Consider the following 20,112-nt stretch of genomic DNA (forward strand, 5'->3'; position numbering starts at 1 on the left):
GACCAAATATATCTATATAGTGTACATATATATATATAAAACATATACTGCTGAACTCTATTCCATAACCAAATAAAGGGTGGCTTCATCCGTACTGCCTTGTGGTATCAGTGTGTCCAAGAATTGCCTAGTTAGCCTAGTTAGCCTCCTGACAATGAAACAGTACAGACTGGCATGTACCAGTGCTTCAACCTGTGTGCTCTTACTCTGCTTTTTGGTTCTTTGTAAAGTGGTAGTCTCATATGTCATAACATGGTTTGAGAAACGGCTCTAATGGAGGCACTGGAAAAGGAACAAGTACACAGATATCAGAGGGACTGCAGCTCAAGACATGACTTAGCTTGTGCCTGAATTTGAATACCAGCTGAAAACTCCATCCCTGGGGGAAGATGGTTACCCATTCACCTTCTCTTGTTACGTTGTCTCTTGACTCTGCAATCACATGAGGAGTTGCTATTGCTCTTTCCTTTGACTTTCCTTTGACTTTCAAAATCATGAAAATTATAAATCCTTAAGTGGGCTACGGATTACAGGAGCCTGTGCTGGACTCATTTCCTTGTTCTCTGTCTACAGGTCTAATAGGTCTCAAGCAAATCATGGTCTTTTTTCTGCTGGTATCACTCATAGCTGCAGTTTGCTCTGCATTGCATACTTTCACCCTCATAAAATTGCTCTGAGATACAAAGTTTATGTGATGTTGTGAGAATAACTAAGAATTGAACAAAGTTGAATCAAAAACTTAATGGGTATAGAAATATCAGAGTATCATATGAAATGCTATTCTCTCACAAATGTCACCTTTATAAAAAGTCCTAGATAAAGAACACAGAAGCTACTTTTTCTTCCTTTTTCTTTCTTTTTTTTTTTCTCCTAAAGAACTGAAGAGGTCAATGTATATTTTAGTTTTTATCTGAAAGATGGAGAACATCTAAGGGCTTCTCCAGCACTAATTATGTGTTGATGAAGCCTTATTTGCACTACAGGAAAAACAAAATACACTTGAGAAAGGTTTAAAGGTTTTTAAAGTGCCTAAATCACACAGGAGACATCCTGCTGGAGTTTTTCAGCCTGGATTTTTCATTCTGGGACAGTGGATAATTTGTTGAAACCAAAGTGTTTTGCAGAAGAGCATGATTATACTGAATCCATCAGAATAAACATGGCAGGTTTCCAAAGGAAACCCTCTTGGTTCCCAGCTATGCCAGGATGTCTGTCTCTTGGGCTGCTACCCAACCTGTTTCTCCAGGTTCTCAGGACTTTCAGACTCCACAATAAATTCTCAGCAGCTTGCCAAACCTTGAATTACTCAATCAAAAAATCCATCCATTTCTGCTACAAGAACTTCTTATCACTACTTCAGTCGTTTTGGCCTTTGTCATAGTTATTTTCAAAGACACTAGAATTTCAAACAGGAAGGAGCTAGAAACCACAGTACAGCTAGAAAACTACAACTTAATCACTATCACTGAAACATGGTGGGATGAGTTCCATGACTGGAGGGCTGTAATCGATGGCTCCAAACTGTTTGGAAGGGACAGGCAAGGAAGGAGGAGAAGTTGACTTCTCTGTTAAAAAAAAAAAAGTTGATTGACATCAGAGAGCTGTCTTAGAAAAGCAGCAATGAACAGTTTGAGGGCTTATGGACAAAAAATAGGGGTCAAAGCAACACAGGAAACCCCACGGTTGTTGTCTACTACATTCTGTCCAACGAAGAAGAGCCTGTTGATGAAGCAGTATTACTTCAGCTACAGGAAGCATCATGTTCCCAGGCTCTGATCCTGCCAGGGGACTTCAATCAACCTGACATCTGCTGGAAAAGCAACACAGCAAGTTGTAAGCAGTCCAGGAGACTCTTACAAGTGTGTCAAGAATAATTTCTTAATCTAGGTGACAGACAGCCCGATCGGAAGAGAAGTATTACTAAACCCTTGCTTACCAACATCAATTAGAGATGTCAAGATTGGTGGCAGTCTGGGCTGCAGTGATCATGTCCTGGTGGCATTCAAATCTTGAGGGATATTGGCTGGACAAAGAGTGGAGTCCGAATGCTGAATTTGAGAAGAATAACTTTCAGTTGTTTAAGAAATTAATGGGTGGCACCTCCTGGGAAACTACCTTTAGGAACAAAGAAGTTGACCAGAGCCGGCAGCTCTTTATGGACATTTTTTCTAGAGTACAACAACTCTTGATTTCCATATGTAAGAAATCAGGCATGGAAGGGAGGAGACTGCCCTGGTAAGGCATTGGAGCTGAATTTGGTGAGGGATATAAAGAGTGGTAAAAAAAGGATTCTACAGGTATGTTGGCCTGAAAAGGAAGATTAAAGAAACACACACTCAATAAATAAGACAGAAGAGCTGGTGACAACAGACATGGAAAAGGTTGAAGTAATCTTTTTTTTTTTTCCCCTCAGTTTTCAATGCTAATCTCTGAGCCCCTGAAGCTGAAAGCAGGGATAGGAGGAAGGAAGTCCCTCATAGGAGTTCAGGTTTCAGAACACCTGAGGAGCCTGAACATACCTAAGTTACAGATAATACATCATTGATCATAGAATGGTTTGGCTTAGAAGGGACCTTAATGATCATATAGTTCCAGTCTCCCCTGACATGGGCAGGGATACTTTCCACTAGATCAGGATGCTCAAATCCCAATCTAACCTGGCTTTGAAGATTTCCAAGGAGGGTACATCCACAGCTTCTCTAGGCAATCTGTTCCTGTGTCTCTAACTCTATACTCTTCCAGTTTGAAACCATTAACCCTCCACTCCCTGATAAAGAGTCCCTCCCAATCTTTATTTTAGGCTCCCTTTAAGTACTGGAAGACTACTATAATGTCTTCTCGGAGATTTCCCTAGGCTAAACAACCCCAACTCTCAGCCTGTTCTCATAGGTGAGGTGCTGCAGCCCACAACATTCTTGCATCTTAACTGGAATAATACAGGTTTGACAGACTGTTTGATTGATAAGGAATTGGCTATATAGGCACGTACAAAAAGTTACAGGCAATGACTTAATGTACAGTGACGAGTGTGGTCCCTCAAGGCTCTGTATTGTGACCAATATTCTAGTATTTTCATCAATGATGTAGTGGGATCAAGTGTACCCTCAGCAAGTTCACAGACGACACCAAACTGAGTAGTGAGGTCAGTTCACTTGAGATGCCATCCAGGGAAACCTTTCCAGGCTTGAGAAGTGGGACTGTGTGACTCCCATGCAGTTCAACAAGGCCAAGGCCAAGGCCAAGGCCAAGGTCCTACAACTGGGTTGAGGTAATCTCCAGTATCGATACAGGCTGGGGGATGAATGGATTGGGAGCAGCCCTGAGGAGAAGGACTTGTGGATATGGGGGGATGAAAAACTGGATGTGAGCCAGCAATGTGTGCTCACAGTCCAGACAGCCAACTTTATACTGGGTTGCATGAAAACAAATGTGGCCAGGAGGCTGAGGGAGGCGATTCTTCCTCTTTGATTGCTCTCATGAGACCCCCATCTGGAGTACTGCATCCAGCTCTGGAGTCCTCAGGACAAGACAGACATGCACCTGTTGGCACAGGTTCAGAGGAGTGCCATGAAAATCATCAGAGGGCTAGAACACTTCTCCTGTGAAGAAAGGCTGAGAAAGTTGAGGTTGTTCAGCCTGGAGACAAGGCAGCTCCACAAACATCTTACTGCAATCTTTCAATATTTAAAGGCTTATAGGAGAGATGGAGAGAGACTTGTAGTGACAAGGCAAGGGGCAATGGTTTTAAATTGAAAGGGACTAGATTTAGATCGGACCCAAGGAAGACATTTTTTGCAGTGAGGGTGGCAAGACACAGGAATAGGGTGCCCAGAGAAACTGTGGATGCTCCCATATTGCAAGTCTTCAAGATCAGGCTAGATGGGGCCTTGAGCAACCTGATCCAGTGAAAGATATCCCTGCCCACAGCACATTGTAATAGATGACCCTTAAAGTCCTTTCCAACCCAAACCATTCTATGATTCTACGTTTCACTGTGTTTTGTTAAATATGCCATAAACACTACATAGGATCAACGTTTGCTCCACATACAGCATGTTCACACATGCTCTATAGATTTCAACAGGAATATTACAGATTGTTATGCCAGTGGAACTGAGGTCAATAGAAAGCTGTCTGGGAATATTACATGCAAGTCTATGACTCCCATCTTGTAATCCGTTTTTCTTCTGAGTTCTGTCAGCATTCTCAATGGATTTGCAGTATTCTCACAAATCTCTAGCTTTCAGAAAAGGCATTTATGATCAATCTTCTTTACAATTTTCAGTGAAGAGATCACACTATTATATACATTTCTATCTATCAACATCTCTTCCACCACTAGTGACTAAAATGATATAACTACAACAGCTATGGGTAATGATGACATAGAAGAAGTTGCATTGGTACAATTATCAAATAGTTAGGTTATTTTGGCAAATGCCACTGAGGACATGTATGAGTCTGCTCTCTTTGCTGGAGGCTGCAACTCCTGTAATTCAGCTGACAAAGCAGAACATGTGCCATGGATCAGCAGCTCAGTTTCACAGCCCAGCATCTTAACTTAAACTGTTGACCCAGCATCTTAACTTGTCAACGAACTCTGCATGTCCCTGGGCATCTGTTTTTTATTTCAAATGGCTGAGGTAAGAGGCGTGATGTCTCTTTACCGAACTGTGATGTTTGGTGGTTAGCTCCAGAATAGGAGTGGTAACAAACAGTGGGAGGTTGTAAAGGCTTCCCTCACCTCAGTTCTTTACTCTGTGACTATGAGTCATAAGCCTCTACTTCTTTTACATTTCTCAGCTGCTGGGGAAAAAAAAAAAAAGCCCTGCTGGCACTGCACGGTGCACCACAATGAATGCTCTCATTCTGAGAGTAAAACACCTTAATCTAGAGTCATTCTGCAAGTATCTTGCCCAATTTAATGCAAGGTGTCTTAAGGAAAAGATATATGGTGTATAGCTAAATATGTGAAACAGGCTGTCCCTTAACAGCATACTGTGCCTGATACTATTTAAACAAAATCTTGTATAAAGGAATTTATTCACATTTTGGATAATTTCAGTGACTAAGCAGGGAACAGGTATGCAATCTGCAACAAAGAAAAAAAAAAGTCAATTAGTAGAACAAAAATTTCACTTGCAATTGTTAATTTATTACTTCAAGTTCCAAGGTAGAAGACAGATAAAGTACTGTGGAAGGAGCCTCTTTTGCTGCAGAAAGCTTTGCAAGGAGTTGCAAAGAACGTTTGTGAGAACCATCCCTTAGTAAAGTCTGATAGCTCCTTTTGCATGGCAGGAGGCAGTGTTTGGGTAACTTTTGCAAATCACTGCAAAGTATCTTTGATAATATTAATGGCACATGTTATTACAGAAGGAGATCCCACATACCATATTAGCTGTAGCTGCATCATTCTGTCCTCAGTGTAAGCCTGTTACTTCCTTTGATGCATTTATGAAACGCTGATGTATCTTGCATTTCTACCTTCTATTGCTAGCTTCTGTATACTTGGACAATATTTGGCAAATAAAACAATATGTAAGGAAGAAAACTGAGGATTTGGTCACTGACACTTTTGTTAAGTGAATACAGTTATCACTGATTTTCTTATCACACAAATGAAAACACATTTTAGAAGAAATTTACTAAATTCTTTGGGTTTTATGATTATCTGTAGCCTTACGAAAGCTGCACAAATTCAGGTAATAAAATTATCACATAGTTTAAGAAGAGTACGAGTACATGTCTTCAGGCAGGTTCTGAACAAGCTTCAAGTCTCACAGAGAAGGAAGAAAGAAAAGATGCAAAGAGGAGTTTGATCAATATGACAAAAGAGAATTCCTGTCTTGCTTTAGCTTATCCAATTTACATGTATGAGGAAATTTATATTATAGTGGTCTCTTAGTTTTCCATTGGTAAGAATAAAGGCAAAAATGGTGTCATTGAAATAAAGATGTCTGATTTCTGAGCTGCCAACCACAGGCTGAGGATCTACTTAATGACTGTGTCAGATCATCAGGCTCTAAGCAAGCATTAGCTAGAAAACAGTTCTTTACTGAGTTCTCTCTTAATCAGGAGTGTGAAAGCTTTCAGATATTCTTTCTCCAGGCAACTGCTTTCCTGAGAGCTATATGTCCACATCTTCGACTTGCATAATTATAGTAGCAGCATTCGACAGCTTTCACTTGGCTTCCTTCATATAGATCCTGGTTCTTGGCTCTAAATATTTCAGTTGTAAAATCAGTGCTCAGATTTCATCACCATTCTTCAATACTAGATTTTATAAGACCAAATCAAAAAGCCAGTAACGTAAATCTTCAGCTTCTTATGGACAACTAAAAATTGAAGAAGAAGGAATGTTTGACAGTCAAAAAAGAGAAGATACAAACAGGTAAGACATTTTTGGAAGAATAATTTGCTCCTCTCTTTAATGATACAAGCTAATTTTTTTCCCCATTTCATTTCCATGTGCACACTTGGGGATACAATAAAATTCCAATCATTATTCCTGATCTTTATTTTATTGCCATGCTTTCAAACAAAATTGTATACTGTAGCTCTTTAAAACTTGCAGCTCTAGGTTATTGCCATGTAAACAACCTAATATATGTTACACAAAGATAACTAAGACCTTGTCTCAGATTCCAAGAACAACTGGATATAGAACATGGAGGAAAGTATTTGCATTTGTAGAATCATAAAATGGTTTGTGTTTGAAGGGATCTTAAAGATGATCTAGTTCCATTGCCGATGCCATAGGCAGAAACACATTCCACTAGAAAAGGTTGCTCAAAGACCTCTTGACCTGGTCTTTTTCCCTTTTCCCTATGCTTTTTTATTTAAATAATTTGTCTTTAAATTAGCACTTCTCCATATGATAGGCAAAGAAAAAAAAGTTCTGCAAGTCTTTAAATAACTTGATGTAATACACAGGTTTGGTATAAGGTTTGGATTTAGCAGAAGTTTAGAAAGTTTGGATACTTGTAGAAGTATGTGCAAGTTTGGGTGCCTCCTCCATGGTTCTGTGCCTTAATCATGAGGGAACAATCATCTTAACCACGTTTTTCTCCTTTCTATACATCCTCCAGTCTGCTGCTGAGACTGATGATGTCAGATGCTTTCAATCCTGAAATCAAAGGTTTCTATAGGTATTAGAGAAGTGTACTGTAGGTGATGTTGAAAGTACTGGAGAAACAATTTGCTTTAGTGCAAGGCAGGAGAGATTTCCAAGGAATAAACCAGCTGATACAGGACTTAAGAGGGTCAGACTACATTATCTGAATGGCATAATGGCCACTTTCAGAAGCAAAGTATACGAACTGCCATATACATAAAAAAACCTCTAAATCCTACTGCATATAGCAGGTACGTCTGTGAGATAGTTTGTCACACATACAAGTGCCTTGAAGTTCCATGTCTATCAGGACTAAAGTACATTTTTCCCCGTGTATTTCACCTGCTAGGTAGTGAAAGCTGCTCTGGGCCAAGTATGATCCTGAATTAAACCACTGAAATCTCTATAAAGTGATGCAGTTAAGCTGAGGGAATGAGTTGCCATCCCTGGAGGTGTTCAAGAAGCAGTTAGATGTGGCACTTCAGGATATTGTTTAGTGGTCATGGAGGCTGACTTACAGTTGGACTCTGTGATGATCTTATTTTCCAACCTTTATGATTCTATGATTCTAAGAAATAAGCATTTCACTCCCAGTCCCACCACTAACTCAGTAACGGTATCAGGCAACCCCAAGCCCTGCTCCTATTTCCTATGCATAAAACAAGCTTTGCTTGAAGATCAGCACTTCTAGTCCTGATTCGTGCCTCTCCATCAAAGTTTTTTTACAGTCTTTTTGCAACCGAAGCAATGTCTGGGACCGTGTGTGCCACCAAGTCGCTCTTTTGTTGTAGGCTTCACCTGCCCTTACCACCGCTCCGTCCCGCTGCGAAGCCCGGTTCAGACGCGTTTGTGACCCCTCAGGCCCTGGCTCTGCGATCCTCCGACGCCGGAGGGGACGCCAGCAGCCCTCCCGGGGCTTGGAATGGGGCCTCGCTCTCACCTCAGCCGCACCGGCCCCGCCGCTCCCCCGGCTGCCGCTAGAGGGTCCCGGCGGGAGAGCAAGGGGGCCGGGCCAGGCTCGGCACACACTGGGCCCCTCCTGCTCCACAGGTGGCGGAGACAGTACGGGGCGGGGGGAACGACCGGGAGGAAGCACCTCCCTCAGCTCCCTCGGCTGCTGCCCCCTGACCTGTCGTCCATGTTGCCAGCTTCCTCCCGCCCCGTTGCTCCTACCGCTTAACGCTTCCTCTCCCGGCTGCCCTCCTCAAACACGACGGCAAGGTGGGAGGAGCCGCCTCTCCTCTCTTCTCCACAGTTCACGGCCGGCCCGGCGCAGCCCCCCACCGCCTGGCACCGCGGGGGCGGGGCATCCCTGGCCGGGGGCAGGCCGCAGCCGCCGGCTACCCCTTTCCCCCACCTACGTCTCCCCCCACCCCTCTAGCCGGTGCCGGGGGAGCCGGAGCGTCGCGGCCATTCTCCACCTGCTCGCTGCTTTTGTTTGGGGACGGGGGTGAAGGAGAGGTGCAGCCGCCCCTGCGTGTGGCGGGGCGGGGGCGGCACGGGCACGGCTGTAGCGTGACACTGGTCGCGCGGACCCTCTTGCCGTCTTTGTCTGGCGGCCGATCCGAGGCTGCTCTCCGCTCCCCCTCTTCCTCTCTTAGAGGGATCGCGCTGCGAGGCTGTCGCCTTTTGTGGAGGGTCGAGCGGCTGTCCAGCTGGGGAAGCTCGCCGTGCAAAGTGGATTTCGCCCTCTTTTCAGGGCAGAGGAAGGGAGGCGGGAGCACTTCTCCCCGCCGTGCTCTTCCAGGCGTCCCGCGTTGCTCGGTGGCGTTTGCCCCGCTGCCAAGTTGCCACAAGTTGGAGCCGCCCCCCCGCCACTGAGTTCTGGCCTCGGCGTGAAACAATACCGCGGGCTGCGGAGGAGGAGGAGGGGGTGGGCGGGAGCAGCGTTCTCTCGCCGCCGATGGGGCCGGGCTGGACGGCGCTGCGGGGCGGGTAGGTGGCTCCACGGGCTGCCGCCGGCTGGCGCACACCGGGGAGCGGCCGGCAGACGCAGACGAGCCCCGGCCACGACGGGCGCCGCCGGCGGCGAGAGGGCTTTATGGAGGACGTGGGGCTACGGAGCGGGCGGGAGCGGCTGGCCAGCAGTGACCCGCGGCTCGGTGCCGTGCTGGTGGAACCGGGGCCAGTGGTGGTGATGGTGGAGCAGCGGGCAGCGGAGAGCTACAAGCTGGTGGAGGTGCTGTTGACCGGCGGGGCTCCTTGGGGCTTCACCCTGAAGGGCGGACGAGAGCACGGGGAGCCTCTCATCATCACCAAGGTGAGAAGCGCCGGAGGGGTAGGGGTGGTGGGTCAGGTCGGCTCCATTTTGGCGTGGCCGCTGCGGTGACAGCCCGGCGGTGGCAACGGGCCCGGTCCGACCGCGCCGCCTGCCCGCAGCCAGGAGCGCACTGTGGGGCAGGACGGCTGCGAGGGTGCGGTCAGCCTCGCCGCAAGTGCTGCCCACCTGGCTCCCTGTCGGCGGTCCTCTTGAGGCCCCAAGGCGGCTGTTAGCTCCCGCGTAAAAGGATGCCTGTGGGTGCTGGGGCATTCGGAGCCAGGCGTATCCCAGCAGTGCTGGGGGCAACAGGTTGTTGGGCGCAGTCAGCCTGGCGGCTCCGACCTGCAGCGTCTAGTCGGGCTTAGTCCTCATAAAAAACACAGGGCAGTCGCTGCAGGTGCTGGTTACTCGCTGGGTTGACCCCACTGCCAGCCAAGCGCAGCCCGAAACCGTGCGCTGGGCCCTTCCTTTCCTCCGGGCACCTGGCGCAGAAGGGTATGGAGAGTGAAACTCGGCTCTGAGGCTGAGTTTTCTCCGCTGCCGTTACACTTGCAAATTCAAAATAATTAGGGCAACCTTTTGTAACTCCCTTCTCCTTTAAATAAAAGGTCCTGTAGATAGTGACCAAATCCATGCTCCGAAGACGAGAGGGAGGCTTCTTGGTATAGCTTCACTTTGTTTACTTCCCCCCCCCCCCGCCTTTTCATTTTCTCGTTGCTTGGATATTCGTTGTCCTTCTATACTCGCAGCTTTAATCTTAGTGCCCTGGGTATGAGTTAGAGAAATACATGATGTTTTCTAGAAAATGTTTCTCATCTGGGTGTGTTTTGACTTCAGAACCCCCATTCTCAGTAATTGCTGGGGTTTGCTGTTAAGACAGCTTTCTTATTGCACAGTGAAAACACGTTAAAATAGATCCATATGTAGTTGGTGGAAAAATATCCACATTTGCAAAGCACAGCACATGTCGCACAGGATCTGTAGGAAAGATGTGTATGCTTTGTCTGCAAGTTCTGTGGATTCTGCCTATTTCTATTTCAGAAGTGCCCAGAAAATGTCTGAGGTCAACAAGTCCTCTTTTATCCACAGCAGAAATTCTCCTAATCTTATTTTTCAGGTAGTTTCGTTGTGAGTTGTCTAGTTGGTTCCTTTCACTCACCTTTGAAGCAACTGCATTATGGACTTTACAATTTACACTTTTGAAACCATCTTCTTCTCGACCCTTACTGCTGTTTTTCAAGAAACAGCAGTCAGTGTCAGAAGATGTATAGGCTGAAAAATTACTGGGTGCCTGTTGGCCTCTGGACCCTGAATTACAGAATATCAAACCTGGAGCATTTGAGGAAAGCGAGAAAAGAGCTGCTTGCTATGTATATACTAGCTATCACAGGCCAAATCAAGTAATTCCACCTTTCTGGGAATGGCTAATAAGTGCTCCATCAAAAGACTGATCAGTGATACTTATTCATAATATTACCTAGGTATTAAGTAACAAGCTTAAGTATTTGTGGCACGAGGATGTGGCTGTGGTATGTGGAGAGAAGTGTTTGGGGAGGGGAACCTTGTAAATGGGATCTGTTGCAAAGGAATAATTAAGCAGAACCGCAGCCTTGATACCTCCTGAAATCATGCTGCTCTGTGGGAAGAAGGTCAGAGTCCATCGATGCTGACCTAGGAAGAGGAAATAACCTGGATCCGTGGGTCTAAATTTTTTAGTGTGTTTTCATTTGCTGTTGTTGGATGCAAGTGTATAGAACTAGTTTTGAAACCAGGGACTGGACCTTCTGTCCCCCATGCACCCAGGACTACAATTCGTTAACTGCAAAATATTCCTCTTAATCTGGTCCACCCATCTTGGTGTTGGGTGGTTTGGTGGCTTTTTTTTTTTCTTCTCTGTGCAGCTTCTGGTAGAAAGCTACTGGGAAGAATAATTTAATACCAGTTTGGTTAAAACAGTCCCTCCTTGCATGAGAAAACTTTGTCTCCTCTTGTCTGAAGAGACTCCTGAACTCTAGTTACCTCCTTCCTGAGCACACCTGGGGATTGCTAGGCTGCCATAGAAAAGGAGATGCTGCTTCACCTGTGCTTCTCTCCCTCTAGCGAGTGCTGTTGCTTCTCAGGTAGGGTGGTGGCTGGTCAGTGGTGGGGGGTTTAAGAAAACCCCCTGGATCGAATCCTTCAGGATAATTGTGGAAAACCTGTTTTTGTAGATTGAAACTCTGCTTAAGCATGAGCTGTCTTTGGAGCTCTGTCTTTCTTTAGCCCAGGGTGGTTCTGGGAAAGTCAGGATGGATGATGCCAACTGCTGCTTTTTAAGGAGAGGAATGTGACAAGGTGTGAATGGAGTCTCAGATAGCAGCTACTTAAGGGGGGGCATTTCTAAAATTCTGCCTGTCTCTTTTCTCACCATTTTCTCGAAAGCAAGATCAGCCTTTGAAGAAAGTTGCACCTTTATGTAAATGCTGGGAAGTCTGTGGTGTAAATAATTGCTGCTTTCCTGAGCATGTATGGGGCAACTATGTTAGCTGCCAGAAAAGTAGTACCAGAAAGTAAGGTAATTGAAAAATTAGTGAGCAAGGGCATGTTCATGTTGCAGCACATTGTGTAGCACACCTCTTGGGTATTAATTTGGCTGTGTGGCTATTTCGCTTGCTGACAGGAAAGGAAATTTTTATCACAGATATTGTAGGGAGAGGTGCAGGCAAGGAGAGCTGCAAACACTATTTGAGAATTTATTAGTATTGTGTAGTCAATTAAAACAGGAGTATCCGTTGATCTAACAAATTGCCAATAATCAGGGAGGGGAGGGCATGCTAAAGACGAGAAAATGAGTCCAGCCTCAGCAGAGGGATAAGCAAGTGTTCAGCTTCTGGAATGCCTGGAGAGAAAAAACTTCACCTGGGGAGAGGTCAGGCCCTAGTCATGCTGCTGGTGCTTAGTAGTGGGCCCTGACATTACAGGGTGGGCAAGCTTTACTATTTCATAATACCCTTTCTTCTGTAACTGAAACAAGACTTGGAAAAGTAGTCCTGAACCAGGTAGGTAAAATGTCAAGTTCACCTGCCAGGTGTAAGTTTTTGTTTGTTTGTGTTGTTTCTCCTTTTTCTTTGTCCTTGCCCTTTTTTTTCTTTTTCTTTTTCCTTTTTTTTTTTTCCCCAGCAGCAGGCCCAGAGAAAAATGGTGCATGACACAGCTTGCTCAATCTTTAAACATAGCTGGTCTTCTAAAACTTGCCCCACCCATGTGCAAATGGTGTTACTACTATTTAAGAAAAAAAGTCTTAATAGCATTGTCATTGTGTTGCTTACTACTATTTTTATAATTTCCCTTTAAAAAAAAAAAAGCTTTACTTTTTTTTTCTCATCTCTGCATGTGTGGATGATAACATTCCAAAATAATTGCCTAAAGGCAGCTTGTTCTTGCCTAATTTGACATCTTGAAAGAAAGGATTTGCTTTTTATAGCAATGTGTATTTCAACAGAAGGTGAAATGATGATTTTGAAGACTTTAATTAGAAGTCTAGCAAGCGTCAGGTTTTTTTCCTCTTTTTAAAGAAACAAACTCTGAAGATGGAGATCTTCCTAGAAATAATGAAAATGAGAAGTCAAGGTGCTCAAGTGTGAATCTTGTGAAAATCTCCCATAACTGCATTATCTTGACTACTTTAAAATTACTCTTATCTGAGATGACCAAATTGTGGTGTCAGTCACAGCATTGATTGTGGGTGATCGATAAAGTCATTTCACTTGCTGTACTAACGATGTCCTTTGGAACCCTAAAGTTTTTCTTTAGTCAACGTTTTACTTAGCACATTAATAAATATGAAAACATTCTAGTTCATGCATTACAAGAAAGATGGATGTATAATTTAAATTCCTCTTTAGTATCAGCTTTTCAAGGGCCTACAGCCATACCTCCTTGAGCTATGATCTCATTTCAGGCTAATCAAGGCTGGGCTTGGCTGGTATTTCAGCAAGATTTCCAAGTGAAACCTGGACTGTTGCAAGAAGTTTTGTTGTTGATTTAGTAGATAGGAGTTCTTGTCTCCTGAATCAGTCCTGAATTCATGCCACAGCTGGAGGTGCTGTCTTTCAAGAAGAAACAGTATCAGTCACTCTGGACCTTTGTTTATTTCTCTCTATTCCATTGCTGCCCAATATGCTTCTGTTTGTGGTTAGGTGTGAACTGTAATTGGTTTAACCTAATAATTATTTAAATTGTACAAAGGAATGCTTCTCTTTTAATTGACTATGGGACTTCTTGTAACTTGTATCAACTTATTCTTTCAGTAGGAAGTGAAGTGATTATAGTTTTCATGAACAAGTTCTGTATATTTTGCTTTTAGATGTATGTTTAAATCCAATTACTTACATTGCTCTAGTGCAACAGTATTTAGAGGAGAAAACCCACACGTTAATGGTGATGTATACGAAGGAATCAAAACCAGACATTTTCAAACATAGATAACAGTTGCTTCCCTGAGGTTGTTTGAGATGACATGAACAATTCTTAAACTTAACTCTGAAGCTTGATGTCCAGAAAACCAGCATTTAGTGATAATTCTGGGAAATTACTGACCATGTCAACATAAATATGTGTAAACATGTTCATTACGTTTATGTATTGCATCTGTGTTAACAGCTGATTAAGTTATTAGGAGTCAGAGAAAGTTCTAATCTAGATTTCTCTTTCTTCAGTTCTAGAAGGATAATACATGAAGGAATACCAATTCTGTTGTATTTTCATCCCTATGATTTTAGTCATCAAAACCAGGAAAAGTTACTGACCTGTATGAGCCATAATTAGAACATATATTTTAACCAGCAATTTTAAAAGGATGTATAAAATCACATTCTGCATTTTGTTTGAAACCTTTAGGGCTTTATTGTTTGGGGAAGTTTGATCTGAACTGGATACTTTCTTTATACTATTCATTTGATAGTTGAGAAATTTTAGGAAACATATTGGAATTAATGTTTTCTAGTTAAAATAGTATCAAGTAGCTGTGTATCTTTTTTTCCTTGTCAGATATGTTAAAAGTTGGGGTTTTTTAAGTGCTGTAGAAACTGTTTTGAGAGTGGTTGCTCTATCCCAGATCCATTGTTTGAAGTTTGCTTTGATACAAAAGATGTTGCTTTTTACTTTGTTATTCTTGAGTCAGCTGATTGACAAAGGGAATGCTCAGTTTTATCGTTCTAATGACAGTTGAATGAACTCTTTTTTTATGACTGTTAATATACTGACAGAATGGAGCCCACTACTCAGTAAGTGTAAATGGTCTGGATGTGGAAGTCTGAAGCTTGAGAGGGCTTTTCCAAAGGAACATTAATGGTCGGATTGCACCAGTATTGGAAATTGCATTTTAAAGCTCATTTGGATATTGCTACGTTGGATCTAAAAACTGTAGGGAGCTTAAATGAGAGGATGGGTTAAAAGGCTGGTGCTTGAGAAGTTTCATATCACTTGAACAGTGTGAGAGGGTGATTTAAGAAACCTGGGTGAATAGTAAACTTGCAATCCTGAACTGCAGCTTTCCCACATGCATTTTTACACTACATTTCAGGACAAAAGTCCTCCCGAGAAGGAGTCAGTATTCTGTTTAATTCCTCACAACAAGCAAGCTTTTAACTTTTAGAAGTACTAGTCACTTCCAAATTGCTTGGTTTTATCTCCTCTGAATTTCCCCCTTCCAGTTACTTAGGCAAAAGTGGTGAAATCTGTCATAATTGTTTTACTTTAAAACAAATGCAAAAAAAAAAAAATGCAGTTTCAAAATCTGGCGGAGGAATTGGTGTTCTTTGTGTGAGTGGTTACTGCAATCAGACTTAGTGGTATTGCCTGCTTGAATGTGTAGTCTGCTTGAAGGACAATTTAAACTTCTCTTATTTTAGTGACTGCTGATACTTTTCAGTATGAATTTTGGATGCAACTGTAGACATTAATGTAAAATTAAAAGACCGGCAAAAGACCTTTAGTTACTGCTCACTGGTGAAAAGATTGCCAGTAATACCATTTATTACCTAGTTACCTGTCATGTTTGTGGTGTGGCTTGGTGGGGTTTTTAGATTTTTTTTTTGTGTGTGTGTGTGTGTGTGTTAAGAGGGAAACCCATTTTTGGGCTCACCTGGTGTTTATGCATATGCTATGTATGCTTTGCTCAGTAGGCTGTATATATTTTTTCCTGTAGAACTTGATTCATTGTGTATTCTCCTGCTTAATGAATATTTAAAGTATGGGAGTGTGGAAAGAACAAGGTAAATGGGAAATGAAACCTGGTCATGAATTAGATTAGAGAGAACAACTGCTTAGTAGTAACCAAGCCAATATTTCATCAGATATGTGAGCTTTTTATTTCTTGAGGAAAGTCATTTGTGTTTAATCTTCCTATCCATTTGTAATCTGTACAGAGTATACCAAATATGTATATGGATCTAGTTCTGTGAGTCACTTTGTTACAGAAGTTTGAGACAAGTCCCAACCATTAGGCCCATTTCTAACTTGCTGTACATGTAAGAGAGACAGTGCATGAAGAGTTTCCCAAAGAGGTAAAGTAAAAATTGATGTTTTTTTTGTTTTGAAACACAACCAAACTTCCCCCCCCACCACCTTCTTCTTATCTTTAAGATAAGAAACAAGTTTTAAATGCTTCTAATTCCACATAGTGAGGTATTTTTAGTTTCATGAAGGATATGGAGCAGGTATGCTGTGCTATCCTGCCCCACCCCCCTTCCCAAGATTACTGTTTGCTGCTCTGGTGGTGAAGTTTTAGATCTAATTTTTGTCTTTGTAACCTCACAGATCTGGTTCTATATAAGCAAGATGGAACGGAAGGCTTTTGGAACCGTTAACTGAATTATTGTTTTATTTGTGGTTTATTTATTATTCATTCAGTGTTAGGAAATGTCTACAAAGTTTGGAACTGTAATGAGTTTTTAAATTTAACTTGATGTACAATGTCCCTTGTATCCTTCATAGTTGCTTTGCCAAGCAGATGACTTTCAGTGGTGTTCACCCAGACTTCAGTTAGGTATTTAACAGAAGTAGGTATTTTTTGAAAGTGATTTGTAGTGTTTGTGAGACATGACCTAAGTGCTCTAAATTGCCTTCTGAAGTTGCTTACCATTTGCTGTAAATTGTGTGAGAAGCTGGGGAAACCCATGGCTCCTCAACACATGACCGAGATTCCTGCATAAGTACCTGTAGTAAGATGAAATGTACTTGAGAAAGGTTATTGCCTACCTGTTTGCGATGTGTGTGGGTCTGTACCAAAGCCTGTGGAAAATACCTTTATTTCCCTGATTTTGATTTGTTTCTGAACATCACAAGAACATAGCTTTTCAGTTTGATCTGTTGAGCTAACTTATAGAGCCCTGTAAAGTACCAAAAACATCAGAGACTTGTGCAACAAGGAGAGAATTCCCTTTCTCTCCCTTTAAGCTAATACAGCATCAGTATTGAGTCTCTAATGAATTAAGGGCATTCTTGGTAAGCACAAGTCAGGTCACAAAGATGAATGACTTCTGCAACATAACGAGTTATTGGGAACTTTTTTAGTTGCCTTTGCATGTACCTGAGGGTCACCGTTGTGCTGAACTCCCCAAGGCAGAAAGAGCCGGCTGTTTGGTAAATGCTGGAAATGCAGCAAATTGCTGCTTTGAGAAACTGAGCAGCTGTTGTCAGGTACAAAATTCTTGGGTTAGCTCTTAAAGTAGAAACAGATGGAGCAGGGTGTTTGATGATAGAAAAGAGGTGGTTATTTCAGAGTTCTTCTGAACCCAAATGAAATAGCAAAATCAACTGAAACCTGGAAATTGTTGAGGCACGGGCGCAGTAGCACTGAGCAAAAGGCCTTGTGTCAGCGTTCCTATACTTCTCCTGCCTCATCCATATAGAAAAGAAGTCATCCCCTTTGCCACCAGCTGTGCTCTCTCCCTTTAAATATCTCTCTCCATTTGTAAATTATTAAATTCTTTCAATTATTTAAATAATTCTACTTATATCAAATTTGATGGATGTGGGTAAAGATGGATTAAGAAATATGTTGTCATGTTTCTTAGATACAGAATCTCTAAAAGATTGCACTTAGAAAGTTTTTGAAGGGTGTAGCAGCCTGTTGCTCAAGGGTGGTGCAAAGAGGAAAAGATAGCCTCAGTTACTGAAATTCATAAATAGGGAATATATGGAGACCTTTACTGCACTGCTTGGGAGGCTGTATCCCTTTGGATAGATGGTAACAATGTTCTTACAAAATTTTTTTTTTTTAACTGAATGACCTTGTAGAAGGGAAATGGCTCATGATAGAGGCTCCTCTTGTTAATTTGATTGTAGGTGGAAGCTTTCTTTCCTCCTGCCTTTTAGCTCTTCTAACAATCACCTTTCTGAGATTTAGACCACTTCTGTATTTGCAGTATTCTGGTCCTTTGTGTGTTTCTCATCTAAAACAGACTCCTCATTCTGGAAGTAGCAGAGGTACTGTTATCTCTGAGCAGGTCGGCAGACTGTAAGAATGCTCTTGCTGATGTGTGAAGCTGAATTCAATTTAGTTTGTATGAAACTAATTCAGAACCTTTTTAAAAATGAAAACTCGTGAACTTCGTTCTAAGTTGTATGTGTGTGTTTGCTTGGTTTTTGTTAGTGGAGAAAGATACAGGTGGTAGTGAAACTTACTTGAAACAAAACCCAGAGTCTTTAAAAATGGCCAGACTCTCTAATTTTAGAGTAACAAATTCTTCATCCACAGTTCTCCTATTATACTCTCTTTGTAATGGACTTGCAGTCAAATCCAAAGCTGAAGCAGGAAGGGATCTGTCAATGAGGAGCATGAGACTACAATAAATATGTTCAAAAGTGAGGCACAGGTATCTGCTGCTGTACCAGAAATTGCAACCTCAGTACTTTTTCTCTTCAGTAAAAGAGAAGATTGTTCTAAAAATCCCTTCACGAATCTAGAAAAACATTTTATTTTGGACTTTTTTTCTGCCTCTTGAGATAAACATACTTTGTTATACACTTGCTTTGAAAGCTTCCAACAAACTACAAAGCAAAACAGTATCTCCCACTTTCCCAGATACATATAAACTGTTTAGCATTCTTTAGGAAACAAACCTCTCATTTGTTTCACTAAACATTAGAAAAAGTTACTGTTGAGGGCTGACAATACTTTATGTGGAAGCTGTGTCTTTTTCAGTGAAATACTATAGTCTTTTAGGATAGTATCATAGAAACATGATTTCATGGTAAAGGAAGCGAAACACTTCCTACACAGTATCAGTTAGTCATCACTGTGTTAATTTTCTTAAACAAATTAGATGCAAAGATGAGTTCGTGGGTGTCTAGCTGTCTGATATCTGATCTAAGAAATTCTCCAACTCCTGATGAGTGTTTGGATTCTGGATAATGAAATCATTACAGTACTGTAAATAGCTTTCTGTCCTCTACTAATACATATTTTGTCAATCCAGAAGAGAGGAGGATGTTAGATTTTTTTGTTGTTGTTGTTGTTAGAGATATTTGCAGTTGCTGAGATTTTTTTTTGTCCTTTTTTTTTTTTTCTAAATGAAATAGCAAAGCATCCATTTCAGTTATTTAAGTAAAAAAAAGGATACAAGCATGTTGTGTTGACACAAAGTAGTGTTTTGTTAGGTGTTTATATATGGAAAGAGTTTTAAGGTAGGGAAAACTTGAAGCTTTATGTATTTTTTAAATATAATGGATGTGTAGAAAAATAACGTTTGAAGAATGTACACTTTCAAAATCAGCTTTTATAAACAGTTTGCAATCTGTTTCTTACGTGAATATTTTGGTAAAGTGCCTTTATTTCTAAATTTAAAGGGTTCTCTAAAATTAAAAAGCAATGGCTTACTCTGAGGCTGAAAGCTGTTACATGAATACTGGATTCTCTTAAATACAGCTCTAATGTCATAATGTTATTTCTGCTTTCCAAAAAGTTGGTAAGTCAAAACTTCAAAGCTCTAGGGTAATATTTTTTTCCCCTAGTGAAGTATGTATACTTAGTATGTGCAAGAACTTTTGTATTTCTTACTATTTTTCCTTTTCCCAGTCCCATAAAGCATAAAGCCCAACAACTTGCTCTCCTGCTTATAAAACTTAAACTATAGTGCAAAATATTTTTCACCCTACAGTCTTTACCGTCTAGGACCTTGAGGTTTTTCTTGGCTGCTGGGGGAGATTGCTATTGAGAGCAGGGAGGAAGGTTGCACCTTTTCTGACAGCTTGGAGACCTGAGGAGTTTCTGTGATTGCTCAATCTGGAGTTAGGGAGGAGTGTAAGGCAAGTCTTTTGTTACTCAACTGAATTTCTTCATGCTGATTAAGGAAATAATCATCTTAAAAAATATCGTAGCTGTGACCTATTATGTCAAAAGTGTAGGTGATTAAAATGTGAGGGTGGAGACACATGTGGCACTTTGGTGGTGATTTGGTTCCATGAAGCCAGTGATGAGTCTGAGTTTGCAAAGCTTTCACACATAACCCTGAGAGAAGCAAGGAACTAGATGTTACTGAACTGAAAATTGGAAGATCTAGTAAATAATTACATCTTTTGGCACAGGTTGGTTGTGTGCCTGTGTGGAGTTGTATGGCATCTTTGCCTTTGTTTGATGTTGAATGCAGCTGACAGTATTTGCTTACTTCACAGAAGTCTGTTTCTCATGAAACAGGCCTGACATGGAAATGCTGAAATATTATGGTGACAAGGACTTTATAGTCATTCTAGTAAA

General features: G+C 41.9%; 1 protein-coding gene across 2 annotated transcripts in view; it reads left to right on the forward strand.

The window, feature by feature from the left end:
* The first annotated feature begins 9,155 nt into the window (after positions 1-9,155).
* SHROOM2 (shroom family member 2) overlaps positions 9,156-20,112 on the forward strand; it is a 135,119-nt gene continuing 124,162 nt past the window's right edge. For both annotated transcript variants that reach the window (XM_054386379.1, XM_054386380.1), the window contains exon 1: positions 9,156-9,374. In XM_054386379.1, coding sequence (XP_054242354.1) covers positions 9,156-9,374 — 219 coding nt within the window. The remainder of the gene's footprint in view (positions 9,375-20,112) is intronic.

Source organism: Indicator indicator, chromosome 1 (assembly GCF_027791375.1).
Source record: "Indicator indicator isolate 239-I01 chromosome 1, UM_Iind_1.1, whole genome shotgun sequence".
In the NCBI taxonomy this organism is placed as follows: Eukaryota; Metazoa; Chordata; class Aves; order Piciformes; family Indicatoridae; genus Indicator; species Indicator indicator.